This window comes from Melanotaenia boesemani, chromosome 18 (assembly GCF_017639745.1).
Source record: "Melanotaenia boesemani isolate fMelBoe1 chromosome 18, fMelBoe1.pri, whole genome shotgun sequence".
Taxonomy (NCBI): Eukaryota; Metazoa; Chordata; class Actinopteri; order Atheriniformes; family Melanotaeniidae; genus Melanotaenia; species Melanotaenia boesemani.
The window spans coordinates 2,882,897-2,902,781 of NC_055699.1; the positions used below are offsets into that span (position 1 = coordinate 2,882,897).

The 19,885-nt window shown below is 38.6% G+C and overlaps 1 protein-coding gene across 2 annotated transcripts in view; it reads right to left on the reverse strand.

The window, feature by feature from the left end:
- myo3a (myosin IIIA) overlaps positions 1-19,885 on the reverse strand; it is a 70,083-nt gene that overhangs the window by 38,730 nt on the left and 11,468 nt on the right. For both annotated transcript variants that reach the window (XM_041969094.1, XM_041969095.1), the window contains exons 3-6: positions 19,274-19,408; positions 10,158-10,262; positions 9,944-10,043; positions 2,530-2,606 (exon numbers count right to left, since the gene is read on the reverse strand). In XM_041969094.1, the coding sequence (XP_041825028.1) occupies positions 2,530-2,606; positions 9,944-10,043; positions 10,158-10,262; positions 19,274-19,408 (417 nt within the window). The remainder of the gene's footprint in view (positions 1-2,529; positions 2,607-9,943; positions 10,044-10,157; positions 10,263-19,273; positions 19,409-19,885) is intronic.

Sequence of the window (19,885 nt, forward strand, 5' to 3'; positions counted from 1 at the left end):
ATTCTGAAAGAAGAAAACTAATCCAGTGTAAGATAGGAACCAAAAAGATGCATACACTGAAAACAGTCTGATTGCAAGTCAGTAAATGAGGTTTGACTTAAAAATACAGTCTGCAAATATGATCCAACTTACCCCACAGCTCAAAGTCTCATAATCAAATCTTCAGAAGTTGACCTGACTCATTCACTGTTTGATATCCACAATATCAAGATTTACAAGTTCAGTAAGAATTATGAGTGCAGATCCCTGTTCACAAAAATCTCTGCTGACTTCCACAAACCTCTCAGCCAGTTTCAAGTCTTCTCAAGCAATGCTCTTTCTTAGATCTTTCATTATCAACATGCAAATGAGATCATAGTCCTTAAATCGCAGAGCACGTCATACTACCTGCACTCTAATGCTACATTTGCACAGAATGCAAACCTCATGTAAAAATGCTCTTGGATTGTAACTTCCTGGGGAGAGCATCCAGACTGAGGGGGATTTAAATGCAGGGGTTACAAAGTGTAGCTTTGGTACTGGAGAGCATCATTTCAGCTAAAAGTGGATGTAATATACTCCTGTGATATTCTGTAGTGTGCAGGTAGGCGGTTGAGAGATACCTCTATGTTTTGTTGGATCAATCTAAGACAAGGTTTCTGTTCAGTGGCCTAAATGCTTCTGCTTGTTGAGCACTTCAAGCATTCAAATGAAAGAAATCACTGGTTTGTTTAGACATGAGCCCAGGTTTTGTTTCATCCTTCTCAAATGTAGCTCAGCTGTAGGTGCTAATAGGTTAAGATAACATAAAATAAATTTAGCCTTGGCATAAACTATTTTTTTAAACAAGAACAACAATTTGTAAAAAGGGTCCTCAGATGGGCTGAAGCTTTGGCTCATTATTATGTGTAAAAATGCAAAGAATCTCATAAAATATAATTAAAATATTTTAATAGTTTGCAGAAATCTCTGCTTGTGATCTTGGCCCTCAGACAGTGTTGCTTTAACCCATAAGTGCCCGACGTGACATATTTGTCACATACAGTTTCTGAGACATTTTGCTTGAATTTATGGTATAAACTTTGCTCAAAATCCTGTTAGACACAAACTTGTCTTCTGTCCCCTAATAGATACCCAGAAGTAGAAAGCCACACTAAAATATTTTTTAATATATCACAAGGTAATAAATGGTAGATATCCTCCCCCCAAAAAAATTCATTTTTTGGTTACATTTTGTTAAAGGGCCAAATAAAGACCTCATATGTAAAAAATTGGACTTTTCTTACCATTTTTTTCATGGGTCGGGCCTTAATGGGTTAAAAACAGACGTGATTCTGTGTGGAAATCATTGCACGAGCTCAGAGACTCTGATAAAAACTATTGTTTTCACAAATGCAATGCAAATCAGTGCACATTATGGGCATGCATTGGTACAAGGTGACACAGGTCACCTGCATTTCTGTGAAGGTGTATTCAACGATGAGCAGGTTTTTTGAGCAGTATGTTTCCTTTCACAGGACATCTTCATGAAGATTCTTACTTATTTCTGCAACAAACATCACATTCTTCATGTATTACAATAGCTTTGTAGTGAAATATTTTTGGTACTAAAGTGGCAAACCTGCAGTCCAGACCTGCCACCGGGGGAGGATGTTTGGTACATTAGGAGACATACAGAACAACAAAGGAAGTTTCGATGTGATGAGGAGCAAACACTGCACATCTGGGTTGGAAAAGAAGGTGATGCTACACAATGGTGATGAAATGTTAAAATAAAAAGAAATAACAATGACATGATGCCTTTGTACAACTTTCAATTACATGTAAGTCATAAGTAAATAATCGAATCCTGTTTTTATTCAGATTTTAACTGTATCACTAACAGGAAGTGTGATTTATTTCCTTTTGAATGTTATATTAAAACTATTTATTTTTCATTGTCAGTGGATCGTAGTATTTGTGGATTTTTCTAGTCCAGCCTCTTTTTGTGTTTTATCTCTCTATGTTGTCTCTGTTTTTATCAGTGTACAGTATCTCCATGTGATTTTGGTTTATATAAATGAATTTTGACTGAACTGGACAAGCTCTCCTCCATTTTCCAGCTGGTTACTGTAAATAAACCACACTTTACCACCAGAAATAAATGTGAATCAGAAACTTTTTTGGTCTAAATCTAGACTCGTCTTCATTTATCCATTAATAAATGTCTTACATGTGATCCATTTGCACAACAAAACAAAACATAATTAACAGTATTAGTAAATATTAGTAAATAAAAAACAAGAAACTTCTATAAAACACATTTATATGAGCCTTCCCCAAACAAAAGTAAAACACTTTCATGTCTGTTAAGGCTATATGTACTGTGAAAGGTACGGAGGCAGGAGAGGAATGATGGAGGCTGCTCCTTTCATTCTCCAATGCACATTTAGTGTGACAATGTTATCTCCTTGATGATTATGAACTGAACTGCCCACTGGGATCGTGTCCAGGCTAATGTGGCGGAAAGAGAGGAGGCTGGGGAGCCATTATAGACCAGTTTTCATGTACCTCAGGAGCCATCCAGAAGGGAGTTCCCACAGAGGTGTTCCTCCTCAGACGTGTGTTTGTCAGCTGGGCTGAAACCCCTGCAGGGAAGAGAAGAAGAGTCCTTTCAGCCTCACTCTGAAGGCTCAGAGAAGACGGTTCACATCATTTCACCAACTTCCTTCACATGTTTTTAATTCTCACAAAGATCATAGTGGCAGGTAAACATGATGCAGTAAATCGCAGGATGCTGCTCAACTGATATGAGGCTGAATAAATTTTAGAGTTTCTTGGTGCTATGCTGATAGATCTGTCACTAGTGACAAGGAGAAAAAAACTACATATACTGTACATCCAGAGAAATGTCAAACTGCAGTGTTTTCCTTTCATAATGATAGATTGCTTTGAATTACATATTCTTTTGTGCCTGTAAGTGACTTTGTTGGACATTTCAAGAACAACATTTAAATAAAATTCAACTGTACACAGCTCCAGCAGCTGGAGACTGAAGATGTGTCTCCCTGTGATTTATTAGATCATACTGTAAGAAGCTGCATTACAACAGTCACACTGAGGCAGATAAATTCTGCAGAAACAACACAGCAGAGATATGGAGGGGGCATGTGTGTGTGTCCTTATGCATGCAGTGAAAAACCTGACAAGGAACATGCTGACCCACAATTGTGACCTCAGTCCAGTCCAGACAAATCAGTGTTGCACCACGCTGTGATGCACCCCCAGGCTGCCGCCTGCCGAAGCAGCCAGTCAGCTCGGGAGCTGGACCCAAAACAAAAAGAAGGCCTGTGGACAAAAGCATGCCCGCTAAACCGAAGGTGATGTAGACATGACGTGCAGCTGCAAAGCAGCTTTGCTTCTTCTTTTTTTGACTTTATTTTATTAGGATCCCGAATAGAGGCAGCAAGAAGCTGCAGCTATTCTTCCTGTGGTCCGTCATAATAATAACCATTCATACAGTGAAAACAGATTATTCAAAAACTGTATACAATAATAATAATAATAATAATAATAATAAAGATGGCAGCAGCCTTGGAAATATTTTAGTAGCTTGCACGGCACTAGCATTAGTACACTAACTTACAAAAATAGTGATGTTTACATAATAATATTGTGGTGATAATGGAGCTAAAAAGAAATCCACAGAGACTTTCTGTCATGAATCTCTGGCCTCTGTTGTCTGTTTCTTCCTCTCGTTTTCCTCCATGTGTCTTTCCCCTGTGGACGTGGGTGAGGTGGCCTCTCGGCTCTGGCAGGTTGCTGAGTGACAGCGGCAGCTCATCAGTTCATTGTCTCTGCAGTTTATCTACCCGGTTTGTCCATCATTCAGTGCCAGATTGTTGACCTTATAACAAGTGGTAGATCTGGTCTTGTACTTTCTGAGATTTAAATAGTCTTGTTTTGTCTGCACAGTCTTATCCCTGCAGGAAACCCACCTGTGAATCCTTCTTCTGATCCCCCTGTCATGGAGCTACATTTGCACCCACAGTCCTAGTGTATTCAACCCATGGAGCTGAAACACCATATCCATCTGCACATTTGTGACACTTACAGCTAATTATCATGATATACTACTGTGACATTAAAAAGTGCGGTTTAAGTATTCATTTGAAATTGGATTTTTTGCTAGTAGATGATATATTTATTAGAAGTGCATTCCTATAAAACATTTCTCCAAATAAAAACTAAAAAAACTAAAACTAAAATTTACAAAAACAGGTAAAGTGAAATTATTAGCCATTGCATGTTTCGTCATATAATTATTTATCTTTGCTAAACTCTAAATTCTGATATAGTTTAAAAGAAGTCATAGTTACAATTATGAACAATTAAAAAAGTAATCTATTATTAACATATAACCAATTTAGATTCCTACACATCAGAACAGGGGTGCCCAAGTCCAGTCCGCGAGATCTACCATCCTGCAACTTTCCGATGCAACCCTTCTCCAACACACTTGAATCAGACGCCATCTGCACGTCATTCAGCTCTGCAGACGCCTGGTAACGAGCCAGTCCTTTGTTTCAGGTGTGTTGGAGAAGGGTTGCATCTAAAAGTTGCAGGATGGTAGATCTCGAGGACCGGACTTGGGCACCCCTGCATTAGAGTAACATTTGTCCTTAAAAGTGTTGTTTAGTTGCTTTAATTGGTTTATTTAATACATCAGTTGTTAACTGTTACAAATCCACAACTTCATTTGGCTGATTTCTGTGCTCTGAGAGCTTTTTGTTGTTTCTTCGTTCAGCACATCTGTTACTTTGTCGCTCCTCGTTCATACTTTGTTCAAACAGTATCTTGTAATCTGTATCACACACTTTAACGTAAAATTTGGTAAAATTTGTCTCTATTCAAAGAGCCAGCTCTTCATTATTCCCATTGAGTATCACTTTGGGTTTATTTTTCTTTTCTTTTGCCTAATTTAACAATTATGAATTATCAAAAAAATAAAACTTGAAGTTAGAGTGACGTATATTTTCCTTTTATAAATTCTGCACTAAGCTTCTCAGTCTCAAGTATCATTAAAATTATGCTACTTTTCTCAGTTTTTGCTCACGTCTTCCCTTTTTCCAAACAAGCTTGCATTTAAATCTGTTTTCCTTGCTATACCTGACCTGTACAACTACCCCCCCTCTCAGGTCATCTGTCCGCCCCCCTTCCTTCTTTCACATAATGGTTTGATCCTAGTCTGTCCTCAGGTGTGATTGGCCGCATGATGAACCCATCAAAATGAAGTCTGGCCAGCAGGAGGTTCAGGATTTGGCTCTCCTCAACAGAAGTGGACTCTATTGTCCACTACAAAGACACATAACTTAATCACCATCAAAGCGACTTTTTCATTCATACCGCAAAAATAAATTTTAATTTGCATTTGGCAGATTGTTGTGGTTAATTTAGAGCCCCGTTGAGGACTGTTTGGACTACGAATAGGCAACTTCTACTGTATATCAGTAGATGCTGCTGCTGTTAATGCAGTTTTTAATAAACTGCAACAAGGATGTGTTGGCTTTAGCAAGCAGAAAATATCCTATATCCTTATCCAGAAAGAGGGACAAGACCAAAGCATAAATGTGTTTCCAGCTGCGCCAGTAGCTAGATACTGTAAATGCCCATTCTGTGCACCCATTTAATTACCATGTAAGCATTTCTTTGATACACTGATGCTCTGTTGGTGCGTAGGGTGAAGACAAGTATGAGCTGTACAGAAAAAAAGCTCTGTGGTAAACATCAAAAGAGATTACAGTCATGTGCAGGATGGGATGTGTGCATGCAGTGGATACACAGGGAGACTGCTGCCATCAAACCACAAAACCACAAGACATTTACATCACCCCACATTACAGAGGACAGACCTATAGTCTCACACACACACACATACACACATATAACAACACTGTGTGTGTGTAAGGTATATCAGTGTATGAGAATACAGAAACAAAAAGGCCCCCCTATTAAAGCCCTCACAGCCCCCTTCACTTTCCACTACATTAGCCAGGAATGGAGCCTGGTGGGCCACACTTAATAATCATCACAGAGATAACGCTGTCAATTAGAATATTCATGAACGCGCCGCTCTCCTCGTTCTTCTGCAGCTCTTTTTTGATCCATCTCTTTGCTATTTTGTGTCTCCGTTAGTGATGAGTCACAGCGGGGGCTTTATCTCTTCAGCTGCTTAGTGTAGCATGCCCCCTCCACATGAAAAATCATTAATCCCAGCCTGATGCAGAACCTGTGTGTAGCACAGAAGAAGCTGAAGTTGGATGTTTTCGATCATAAGTCTGATCACTTAGATTCTGTTTATTTCCACACTTTTTTTGTCTTCATCTGTTGAGGTCAAATTACCGACCAAAAACTCCAGCTGTGAGTAAACCAGTAGTCATAAAAGATGCCATGTTTGGTTGAAGTGATTCAACCAGTTGAGGCTACAGTGATCTGAGTTAGTGGTTACTAGTAATTATTCCTTCATCCATGCATTATCTATACCCATTTATTCCACTGCAGGGTTGCATAAGTACTAAACAACACAGTGGCTTTACACCTGTTTGAAAAAGCAGTGGTTTTTATGTATTAAATTATTTCTGTGAAGGTTCTCATTCGTTCAGATCATGGTATCAACATAGGTTGAGTCAATGAGACTTGGTTTAGTTTGTGTCCTTTATTCAGAAGAGCTTGTTGGGGATGGAGATAATTTCACTTTTAGAGTCTATGGCCATCATTGAGAGTTAGAACTCAACCAAGCTCTTCTTATTTTGACTTTCATAGTTTCACTTGAGGGCCGCATGTCAGCTATTCTGCTGGCTTCGTTTTCTGTACCAAGCAACAGATGGCTAAGTTCCCTGAAAACGGACCAAATTACGTGCTTAACCGAGACAGAAAACGGACGAAACTGTCCGACCGCCTGTGTATCCGTCTTCTGCATCAAGCATAAATGGGCCTTTAGTGGTTAATTGTGTGATGTATCAAATGGCTCATCCTGCAGCCATCATCTTTAAAGCCTGGAAAACTGTGAGAATCTTCATAAATAAGGAGGAAAAGTGGTTCATCATGACAAGACACTTACATGCCTTAAATCAGCTTCTCTCGCAGCGATACTGTCAAATTCAGATTTTTAATATGGCACATGAACCAACTTTGTTAACAACCATGGCAATGCAAAACATGCATGCAAGTATGAGGACAGCGATGCATGACGATGTTCGAAATGGACGTCGCTGTTTATGCTTGTAAGCGAGTATGGGCCTTAAATTATCACGTAGGGCTAGGGGTTGCAAGCATTTTGGGGTCGTGGCTGAAAAAGTTTGTGAAGCAAAGCTCTAGTGGATGTATTGCCTAACAACAATGCCAACATAAAGGATGCATGACGTATGTGAAGGAAACATAAATGAGTCTTAGTGGTTAAAATAATAAGGGTTTAAATTAATGTAAACTGTTAGATCAGATGTTCAAAAATACATAGTTGAAAAAAAATATCCTAACCACAAGTTGTCAGTATCTCTGGGATAGCTGAAACGGTGCTGTTGTAGGTGGGGGAAGGGATGCCTCTGTGCTCCTCCTCTGCTGGGTAAAGGGTCTTTCTCACTCCCCATGCAAACCATTGTCATCCTCAAACGTATGCCTTTTATCATTAAGACATTACTGTAAAGTTACTGTTTGCTTGTTATCTCTGATACTCTTGACATGATTAAGTGGAGAAGAAGCAGACACTTAACTAGATGCCATTAAATAAGTAACATTAGATTAAATAAATGGTCTCGTACTGTGTTTAATGTCTCAGAACAATTTGCATTTATTTTAAACTATATGAACTATATTATAAATAGAATGTTACAGAAGATTTCTTTAATTTGTAAAAAATAAATAAACAAAATAAAAAGAGTGGGATACTCTTTCAGCCATAATTGTATTGGTGAGTATGTTATTTGAAATATTACTGACTTCATGTATTTGTTCAGTAAATATGTGTGGGTGAAGCCCTTTTCTCCAGATCACTGATGCTCAACAGTGGGTCAGTGACCCTTACTTATATAATATCTTCTGTTATTTTGATTGGTATGATGTATTTGTTCACAGCTAATCTGAATTTCTTATTCATTATGTGCACAAAACTAAACCTCTGCTTCCACTTGGCCATAACAGCAACATGATGAAGTCACCCAGAAACTGAATTTAAGATGGAAATCCATGACTATCAAAATATTTTGTATCTAAAAACAGAACATTTAGTATATTTGGTTTAATTTTCACCACAACAGTCTAATTTAGCAGGGATAAGCAGGGATCTTAGAGAAGGAATTTGTCTGGGAAAGGTTATAGAATCATCTTCAAACAATTTGGTGACCTTCATTTTTACAGTAAGGAAGAATATTTCATAATTGGAAAGGATTCATGACAGCTACCACTTGTCCCAGGAGTGGACCTCCTCCCAAGTTCAACTCAATGTCAGGAAAAACTGAAAAAAAAGAATGTTAAATGTTAAAGTTCATGACAGTACAATTAGAAAAGACTGAACAAGTATGGCTTGCTTGGAAAGTCTAACAGCAAAAGGCATCTTCTTTCTTACACAACATGGCAGCGCAGCACATGTAAATGAACCACAAGACTCCTGGAATAATGACCTGTGGACAGAAATTTGGTTATAATGCACAGCACCATGTTGAGAGAAAACCAAACATGCCAGTGACAGCGGATGATTCAGACTTGTTTTGCAGCCTGGACACCTTGCAGTCAGACAACCATTAACTCCTCTGCATGCCAAAGGAATAAATCTAAAGCATCATGAATGTCTTCACACATAAACCTTACAATTAAAATGATGTGTACTTTATGTTCATGTTATGTTCATGACTCATTAGCCTTTATATTTGAACTGGTGGGTTTGCATCAGTCTGATTCTTGTCATCCAGTGAGCTGTGGGGGATTTTGTTTGGGAGACCTGAGTCAGAGTTAACTGCGTTTTCATTTTTTCTGTCTCTGAAATAGCAGTTGGATGATTTTGTACTCTGTCAGCACAAACATTTCTGCTTTTTGGTTGAGCTCAGGCACAAAAACTTATTGAATATTGCCAGGACAAGGCAATAGTTTGGTTGAAAAGATGGCGTTTTACAAAGATAACCTCAGTAAAGAGCATCCTGTGAGTTAAAGTCAAAGGAGTCCTGACACAGAAGCTGTATAAGTCACTTCCAGTGAGTGACATGGCTTGACTGTTATCACAGATATTTATGCTGTTGTAAGGTACATGCATGTTGCACTTATCACTACTCTGCACTAGGCAATGTGAGGATGAGGAAGCTGCTCTGAAGGAGGAAAAAAGGTGGACCTGCTCCATATTAGTGATTCCATTAGTAATTCCTGTTTATGTAAGAGCTGTGCACTTTATGTTCATGATTAGAGAAAGGCTTTTAAGAAAAGCCCTCAATTAGAAAACCTACACACATGTTGAATGGGAATTTTATTTATAATGAAAAAGCTGCTGTTTTCTTTTTTCTTCTTTTTTATTTTTTTTTTTCTATTGCCTGATGAAAAAAAAAGAGTCATTCCCTGGAAATGGCTACCATAAGCCTTCAGTCCATGGGCTGTGGTTTGCTGCTCCGAGTGCCTCATTTGGTTTAGAGAACCAAAAAGCAAATGAGGGAAATCACAAGATGAATAGCAGCAATGCCCTTTGCTGTTTCGGTAAGAAAGGAAAAAAGGGATGTAATGGAAAGCAAAATAATCTGCTGTATGGTTGGATTGTGTAAATGTATAACAGCCTCTCAAGGAAACTAATTAGCAGCACAATTTATTTGGCAGACAGCTGAAGGTAATGGATTTGACCCTCTTGTGTTAAATAGAGCCATAACATGATTTTTCACTGATTAGAGAGGGACAGAGTGAAAAAAACATCCTTTTACTGCAGCTCTTTGGCAAAAAGAGGCTCATTACTTACCAAAGTCCACGAGTTTGATTCCTCCTTGTGTTGTCAACAGGATGTTATTGCCTTTGACATCACGGTGGATGGTTTTGTTGATGTGCAGGTGCTGGAGGCCCTGTGAAAAGAAAAGGTTAACAGCCTTTCTCTGACAAGCACCTGCCTAGAAAATTACCCTCATTTTAACCCCCTTCATTGAGGCACTACTCTGGGCTGAAACCACCAGACTCACCATGAGGGCTTCATGCAAGATATAGGCAATAATGGCTTCATCCATTCTGTCTCCTCTCTTCAGCATACCTTTGGCCAGATCTGTCACTGAGCCGCCATTGCAGAGCTGCAGAGGAAAAATCCACAAAGACAGGAGGACAATGAGCAAAAACTCAACATGAGTCAGCACAAACAGCTCAGCTTGCACAATGCATCAAAATCTGGGACATCTTAGATATGCAGAATTTAAATATGTTCAGATATGAAGATTTCACAGAGAGAAGAAAGGACGCTGAAAGTAATTCTGCCTGTCCTTGCAGGCTAATCTTTCTGAGGCAGCTTAGTGGGAGGGAATTTATATTTTGATTGCAAGGTTTAATCTTAAGAGGGTAAATGTACAAATTCTCCACAAAAACAGAATTAAACAGCGTAGATTTCCAAACAATGGTAAGATTTATATTAGAAATTATACTCTGTATATATACTCTCACTGCGTGAGAAGGCACAGGCTTTCTCCTGTGAGCAAGAAACATTTCATTTGTGTGTTTGTAGGTGTTTCTTAGAGGATTCTGCATCACAACATGGACTCCACTGTCAGTAGATATCTCCCTTGAAAAATTACAGAAAATTACCCAGTAGGTTGCCTGGCAACAATAACAACCCTTAATTTAGGGCTTTCTTTTGGAGATGCCAGAGGTATACAGAAAATAAAAAGCTGTAAGACGTCAGTCACTGTGCTGGGGGCTGGAAGTGAACAAAAACCGTAGATTTTGCATTTGAATGCTGTTTGTAAACACAAAAACTCTTCTACTGATGCATCATCTCTCATTTTTCTATTTTTCAGGGATATTTTGTCCCATTTTAGTGCATATCCTTACCTTTACCAACAAGCAAAAAGCATTTTGTGTTCGACAGGAAATTTCCATTGCACCACTTTATGTGATTATACTAATTTCCCTCACTTGTACACTGAAAGCCTAATTAGCCCATAATCAGGCATGGTGTGTGGTTTCTGAGGATAAAAATCAGTCCCCTGTGGAGATTATGTAGAGACTATGCAGTACATATCAGAAAATGTTAGTAATGAATAACTTCCATATAGCGCAGTGTTAATACAACTCTAACATCTTTGAATGCACATTTAAAATGAGTATGTATGTAAAAGCACAGCATGAAGCTTAGATGCAGTATTCATCTACTTTATGGTTAGGGAAGCAGATGTTTACCCTGCATCTCTTAAAGAAAAATATTGCACCACATCTCTATAATTTCTCAAAATACAAAACAGCTTACCAGTGATGTTAATAGGTTTTTATTGCAGTGAGTCCCCGGGACCCATAGGTACTGATTTCAGTGGGTCCCTGGGAAATATATTGGGTTTCCAATAAAAAAAACAATATATATATATTTTTTTCTACTTCTTATAGTTTACTTTTTCTTAAATTGTAGCATTAAACTCCTTTGATGGTGGTATGGTATGACATGGTTAGAATTAATGGAAATATTTATAAATTATATGAAATTAAAGAAATAAAATTCCAAATCTGAAAAGGTCACAACAAATGCCCCTGTAACTGAAATTTTATTATTAACACAGCTCATTCAAACCACATACCAATTCTGAATTTCACTCTTCCTGTAAATGATGCCATTTTTTAACACAAACCAATCAAACAACAAGCATTATAAACAACTACAAAATATTATGATTCACCAATGTGTCATGGTTTGGTGTAAATGAGGACCCAAATTCAGGACGGAGAGGCAGGACGCAGACAGATTGCAGGTAAATCCAATCAATCCATACACTTAAAACTCAGAAACCACATGACAGGGAAACACTACTGACAAACAGGACGGACGACGTGACAAAGGACAACTGAAACGAAGGAGTATAAATACACAGAGGAACTAACTAGACACAAGTGAGGTGAGAGAACAATCAGACCAGATGAACTAACAAGCAGAAACCAAGAGCAACACAGAACTAAACATGATTCTGAATACAAGAAACCAAGAACATAAACCATGAACAGAACAAAACCCAAACACATGAACCAAAAACACAAACCGTGAATCAATATGTGCATCTATTAAGTTAAATGTGTCAGTAGGTGTGTTTCCATCACCCCTAGAATTTAGCAAAACCTAAATACTGCAATAAAAAACAGTAATGGAAACACCTACATTTCAACAAACCTCTCAAATATCACTAAAGAGCTCTCATGAGGTGGTTTTTCAGATGCGTCAATATAAAAGTGTATCGCAAAAGTGTAATGGAAACACTTTTTTCCGCATTTACACGTCCCTGGACGTGACGTAGGGGGTCACGTGACCAGTTCATTTCAAGTAAAGATGGTGTGGTATGAGTTGATGCAAGAGGACATGGAAATCTTTTACAGCTAATTAAAGAAAATTATACCATGGTCTGGGTGAATACTCGATTCTGATTGGCTGGAGCGTCGCGCCATAGCAGCAGCAGCAGCGCAGCAGCAGCAGCAGCGGCGCAGCAGCAGCACAGCAGCAGCTGCAGCGGCACAGCAGCAGCGTCACAGCAGCAGCAGCGCAGCAGCAGCGCAGCAGCAGCGCAGCAGCAGCTGCAGCGGCACAGCAGCAGCGCAGCAGCAGCAGCAGCGCAGCAGCAGCTGCAGCGGCACAGCAGCACAGCGCAGCAGCAGCGTCACAGCAGCAGCAGCAGCAGCAGCGTCGCAGCAGCAGCGTCGCAGCAGCAGCGTCGCAGTAGCAGCAGCAGCGCAGCAGCAGCAGCAGCAGCGTCGCAGCAGCAGCGTCGCAGCAGCAGCGTCGCAGCAGCAGCGTCGCAGCAGCAGCGTCGCAGCAGCAGCGTCGCAGCAGCAGCGTCGCAGCACCCTTCACTTTCAGCTTTTTCCTAGTTATTTTTAATACAATTAACTGGCAGTTTTACCAGGTTTCCCTGTCTGAGCCCCATGTTTAATATATTTTTTTTAATATATTTTTTGAAGGGCGATTTTGTTTACAGAACAGAGACTTTATTATCTATTATACTAATTCGTCTCGGTTGTGGTTGCTTTTCATTCATTGTTAATGAGACTGAAAGTCTGTTCTATTTATTGTTTTTGTTTTGTTTTTTAAAATTTCTTCCAGTTCCAGTGTAAAATGTTCTTTAGAAATGAAAGTTTATTGATCTTTGAAAGGGTTTACTTGCATTATTATGGCATTGTCATTATATTAGTTGAAAATTGTTTCAAAATTACAACAATATCACTTTGCGCAATATTATCGTTTATTGCAATAATTTCTGAGAAAATTTATCGCACAGCAAAATTTGTTATTGCGACAGGCCTACTAAAGGTTGCTAGTTAGTGGCCTCTTACTTGGCCTAGGACAAAGTATGAGTTGTTAACTTCTCCTCGTAACTTTTAAGCTAGTCTCTATTTTCATCTACTACAAATACTGCCTCATCTAAAAAATATCCAGGTTTCTCCAATTAACTATTAATCATTCAGGCCACTATGATCCTGTGGACTAAAGACTTACTTGTAACTTTGTCCTAAGTTTTGAACTTTTTGTCCCTTTATGTGTCATATTAATTTGAATTTCCAGCCAGAGATGTTAACCTTGACTTCAAACAGAAACTCTGGCCCAAAGGTAGCCCAGCTGTCATGTTCAGTAATACTTTTATACATTAGATGCTGAGAGCAGAGCAGGTCCCAGACCTTGATTGAGTAATGGCATAAGTTTTCAACGCTGTGCCTAATGTCTGTTTACTATCTGACTATCAATCTAGCTATCCATCAGCAGCAGCCCAGAAAACTGTTGCAGGATGGATGGCATGTATTTCAGCTGCCACACAAGGAATCACTCCTTCCCTGTGCTATCAGACTTGCAGACAAGCTGCAGTTAAGCAGGGAATTCTGCAGAGGTTTTCACAGACAGCACAGCACTCTAATAGTGAGAGGCACCTGACGTCAGTTCACATCACTGCTGGCATATCACCTGTCATCATTAAATTACACAGGGCAGACAGGCAAATCCATATTAATGAGAGGTCTGGTGTCCTAGATTTACAGGTCCTAAACGTTAGTGCTCTCACCAAAACAAAGCAATGCTGGACATGAACATTAATTATTAGAGATGTGCTGGAGATCTAAAGCTCCTCAGGGAGGAAGTGACACATGAAGCTTCAGACCTGGTTTGGTTTAGTTCAAATTAAATTACATGTCTTAATGTTTCCGTGGAAGTAGATATTAAATGCAGCAAGATTAAAGGTTAATTTCAGAAGGACCTTTACAATCATAAAGTTTCCCTTCAGACAGAGAAAATGTTTTGTAATTATTCTCAATCTAATATGTTCAGTAAAAAGACAAACTGAAATGGTCAGATTTATACATGCACTAAGTTTAAGGGAACAATATTTGACAGTTTTTACACTTGAATAATATTCCTCAAATGGGATGCAGCAAAATTCAATTATGCAAAGTTGAAAGATTTCCTAAGTTATTCAGCTAATAGTCCTTTTTATGATGAGTCATATTTTTAATTACAAACCACATTAATAACAGAAAGCAGTTTGATCTTTTCTAATTGTGGATCTGCATATTCATTGATTCGAAAATCAGAACCCAAACTACTAATTTAAAAGGTCTTAAGATCCACGTTTTCCATCCACATCTTAAGAGATTTCACAGAGCTTTCGGATTCAAAGACTAAACTGAATATACTGAATACTGATTGGCATGGTCTCCATTTCAAATGAGGTCAGGTGCTTGTTTAGTCATGTAAATTAAAGTAGTCCATCAAAGACAGTCAAAGAAGTAGATAAAACAACATAAAGATGAAACAAACACACACACACACAGGTGCTAACTTAAGTCATCTTTTGATGTATGTTTCTCAGCAATTATAAATTCATAGTGTTTTCCATTTCCCGCATTATTAGTGATTGTAGGAAGAAGCTCCATGCTCAGAGTGTTTTCGTGTGTGTGTGACATGTTGGATTGCGTCCAGAGAAACGCGCTCCCATTGTTACCGCGACCTTATCGTTTACATGGGCATAATGGCTGAGGTGTCTGCTTTCCGGCACCGTTCATTGAAAAGTCCCAACAAGGAATAACATTTTAAACCTCATTGTCCTTTAATGACTGCAGAGGCTGAGAGGACGAGGACAAGTCAGGACAGAGACAAATGGGGGTAAATGCAGAGCACTGCAGTTTACTGCTGACTTTTACAGGGTAGCCGAGGAAAGACACACAAACAGTGATTCTGTGAACTAACATGTGAACCCAATCAGGACAACTCACTTGTAGTATTCTTCCGGTGATTGATAAATCAAAGTTTCCATCATGCTGCATTTCTAAAGGATCAATAAAAGGGGCAGCATAGTCTTGTTTGATTTTTGAAGGTGTTTTCTGACACCACCGTCACTTTGAGTGTTACCGTCTTAATCTAGAAAATGAAGAAGCAAACTAAAAATATTTTTTTATTACTTACAACTAACAAATACAAACAAATAAAAAGCAAAAACAGCTGTTTAAAGTTCAACCAAAAGACTAAAATTGATGTTTCTTATGCATATAAAAACTAGCTGTAGATCAACACCTTTTACATAAAAGATGAAGGTAGAGTAGTCATCAAGTTAGCATGTAAGCCATTTACACCAGAGTTTTAGCTCAAATTGATTCAAAACTGAAAAACACAAAATAACCACAGACAGATGCAGTTTGATTTGTTCTCTCCTTTTTTGTAGAATGGAAAATTCATCTTTTAAGGATGAGTTTTAAAAGGCTTCTCATTTGACCTTACTTTCAAAGGCTCCTTGGATAAAACATGGGGTCTGACAAATGAAATGCACATCCAAATCAGTGTCTTATTTGCAATTAGAGAATAAAATTCAATCATTGCTTTCTTTGAAGTATTTTAGAGCTCTGTTAGCAATATTAGGTCGCCATACATGAAAAGCTTCATCATTTCTGCCTACATCTGCAATCATAAAGGAGTGCACTACAGAGGGAAAGCCAAAAGCTCACAAACCCCAATAAAAGGCTAACAAGGTAGAGGATGCAATTTGTATGAATTCTGCTCATAATGAGCTGTCCGCTGTCAGTGCAAAAGCTCCTCTCAGCACAGCGAGGATGGAAAATTACAGTGTCAAAAGGAGGGACAGTAACCATGGTGAATGGCCACCTCCCTGATTTCCTGTCTTTTCACTGCTGAAATCCATGTGCATCTACTTCAGAGCACACAGATACACAGCGCCAATGCAGCCACTTTCTAAACAACCATGCAGGGATTTCAACCCTAGGATTAGCAGGGAAATACAGAGCCACAAACTGGAAACACAGATAACAACTTAACTAAAAAAACAGCTCTTCCAGCTAGCATAAACTAGCACAGTGTAAAACTAGAGCAAAATATCATCTTGCATCTTGATATCTGAGTCAAGCAACTGCAAGGTCCTCTGCTAAGGTAAGGAGGAAGGACACTGGTGAAAGGGGAAAGAAACACAAGATGTTGAGGTGAAAGCTATCTAATGGGCTTGCATAACACTTCTCCTGTTGGTGCAAAAGCCAACTTAGCTTGGATTACAGAAATAACTCTGATTCAGCAGTGGAACGAGGGACAGGTTGGCAAAGCAATTTCAGAGAGGCCGTAAGTTTAAAGATATCTCACAAGGTGAATTTGCTTTCAGTTCATTGCATGTTGTTGTCAAATCAGAGGCACTAAAACAAAAATTCATTCACATATTTTATGTTCAAACTCAAGGGGAACTGGTAAAATAAATCCTGTGTTTGTTTAAATAGTTCTGGGGGAACAAACAATGCATAAATGGCTACTGTGTGATCTACAAGCAAATCAGATTTGCTCCTCAAATGAGATGTTTTGAATGAAGATAAAGTCATTGATGGGAACTTTGGTTAAGGGTTGGAACCAAAGGATTGGTTACCCCTCTAATCTAGCTGACCCCTACAGGTACCACCTCAATTTTAAGATTTAAGAACTAATTGGAACACACTTCTAATTTAAATTTGTGTTTACCTAAACGAAACTTAGATGCACAAGTGCAAATGAATCTAGTGTGTAATGCACTTAAAGAACTTCATTCTGCCAGATAATTGGCTTCATAAACATTAGGCTCAAGCCAAATTTATTAAAAAAAAAAAAAAAAAAAACCTTGTTCTAATAATGGTTAAAGACATATGGAGATATAATCCTAATCCTAAACAAGAACAAAACCAAAACAATTGTTTTGACATTTTTTTTCTTTCCTTTTCAAATTAAATAACCATTTTAGTCACGATAACCAGTTCATACGTTCCTAAAATTTAAATGCATTTATTTGTTTATTTTCATGATTTATGGGCTAACTACACATGCCACAGTGTTCATGGTTCCATCCTAAATATTCTAGACCTGCCCCAGACTTAGGATTGATAGGCAGCCACTCTGTCCTGACCCACACAGACCATAAACATCTGCAACAGATTTGTCAAAGTGCCTGTAATTTATTTTAACATCTGTCTGCAGACTGTTTTCTCCTTGTTTGTCCTCAATAGTTCTGCTCCGCTGGCAGCACTGATTCTACTTAGTCGTGTTCATGTGATGATGAGTAATCGCAAAGACACTGTAATCTGATTAAAGTTCATTTATGTTCAACATGAGATGGAGTATTGTGTCCATCCTCTGTGTTCATTATGTACATATTTTAGTCTATTTTCAGTCTGTTGGGGGCAGTGCTGTGTAGTTTAGCTCATGTGTGACAAGCGAAAGGAACAAAGAGGAAGAAGCTACACCATATTTACTGGCTGCACAGCGTCTTTTTCTGTCTCATTCTGAGATTGTGCCTTATCATGACTTCCTCTACCGTTACCATGTTTGCTATTGTCTGAAACGGACTTTGGGAACTCAGAAGTAAACCTTTTAGTGGATGTGTTTCCTAACAACCGAGCCAATGTAAAGGACGCCAGAGAATATAAGGAAAGTGACGCTTTACAACTTTTTAAATGGACGTAACTATTTACATGCGTAAAGGGAGAATAACAGGTTAAAATGGTGTTGATGGTTAAAATAAATAAACACTGTTAGATTCTGATGTTCAAGAATACTTGAGTGTTATACACTATTTGCAAAGGACATCAGTTTAATACTGATTGGTTGCAGTTCCCTCACATATAATGTGATGCTATTCAACACAAAACAGAGCATAAATGAATCTTTAGATCGTGTTGACTGAAACAAAAGTATAGAATTCAACAATCAAGACCACATTTCACACTGTCTCTAATTTCATGTATTTTATACAGTTGAGAATTGCACAATATTAACATTTCAATCTAAGTGTCTCAAAGATGCTGGACCAAAACTGTGACACTTTTCCTGCACTAATTCTTATCAAACCTGCCCGCGCTGCCCATGTTTATCAGATGTCTCCAGGTTTTTCCTGCTCTCTATCAAAGCACAAGGTGAAATTACATGGACAGAGCGTCAAAAGGTAGAAACAGCTTATATTTGACAACGTGGCGCACCTCACAAACAGTTTTTCTTCTCAGAGGTTGACCTCCATTACATGTTTGTCTGAAGCTTGACATTTTAAAAGGGCCACAGCAGCCAAAGACAGATGAAAGCTGGGAAAATGTGAAGCTGGAGGCAAAATTTGATTTTTGTTTTTTTCACACGTACAGAGTGCAGCTTTGGCATCAAGGTCCCCTTAAACCTTCATGAAAAAACTGCACTTCAGAATCTGAATCCCGCCATACATTCAGCTGTAGGAAAACAAAGTTAAATACTTGTCTGCACCTTTAATCCAAACAAGCTGAAAATCTTTCAGCCTGAGCTCCAGTCCTTTAGGTATATAAACTAATTTACTGAGACAGCGCCTGTGAACAGAAATCCCTACTCTCCTGCTCACAGGAGTGTGCCCACAGCATGCAAGCTATCCCCCGCCCACATGATTTTAACTGGCGTGCAACCAAATCCCCCAGGTGGTCAGTAAATAAACTCCAAGACTGCCGATGGTGGCTAAAACTCCTGCATAATCCCCTGGCCAGCTTGGGTCACCTTTGCACTCATCTGGCAAGCACATGTGAAGTCCAATCAGACATTTAGTCAGCACCTACAGTATATGAAACATATGGCAAGAGTTCACTGGTTTAATGTTCCTACCTCCAGTACAAGCCACAGCTGATCTCCACATTTCACATCCTTCTTGTAGAACATCCCATAAAACTTCACAACATTGGGATGGTCAGAAAGAGCTTTAAGGATGTTGTATTCTGCTTCAATCTCCTCATCAATGTCCTGAAAAACAGATGTCAAAAAAGTTTAAGTGACTAAATTAACATAATTTTGTCACCTGCAGCATCATGTTCATCACATTTTCAAACACTAAGTGTCCCTTTTGTTCCCCAATTTTATGCTAAATAATTATATAATGGAGGAAAAACAACAATGGGATTACAGGAATAAACATTAGTTCACATTTATGTGATAAATATGACTAAGCTTTGAAAGGGTTACCTTAGCCCCGCCCCAAAAAGGAAAATACAGGAAATAACCACAGCAAAAAGTTGACAAGAAAGCAGAGTTAAGACTCGCTGTTTTGCATTCATCAAAGCTGCCCCTGAGATTCTTTGTTATATTTGCTAGATAAATGGTTAAAAGAGAAACAACAAGCTTTTCCTCTAAATAAACCAAACAAGCATTCAAGACCTCCATTTTTAAAGTCTCCATCAATGACTCTTTAAAAGAGCAAAACCTGGACATCTTAACTGCTTT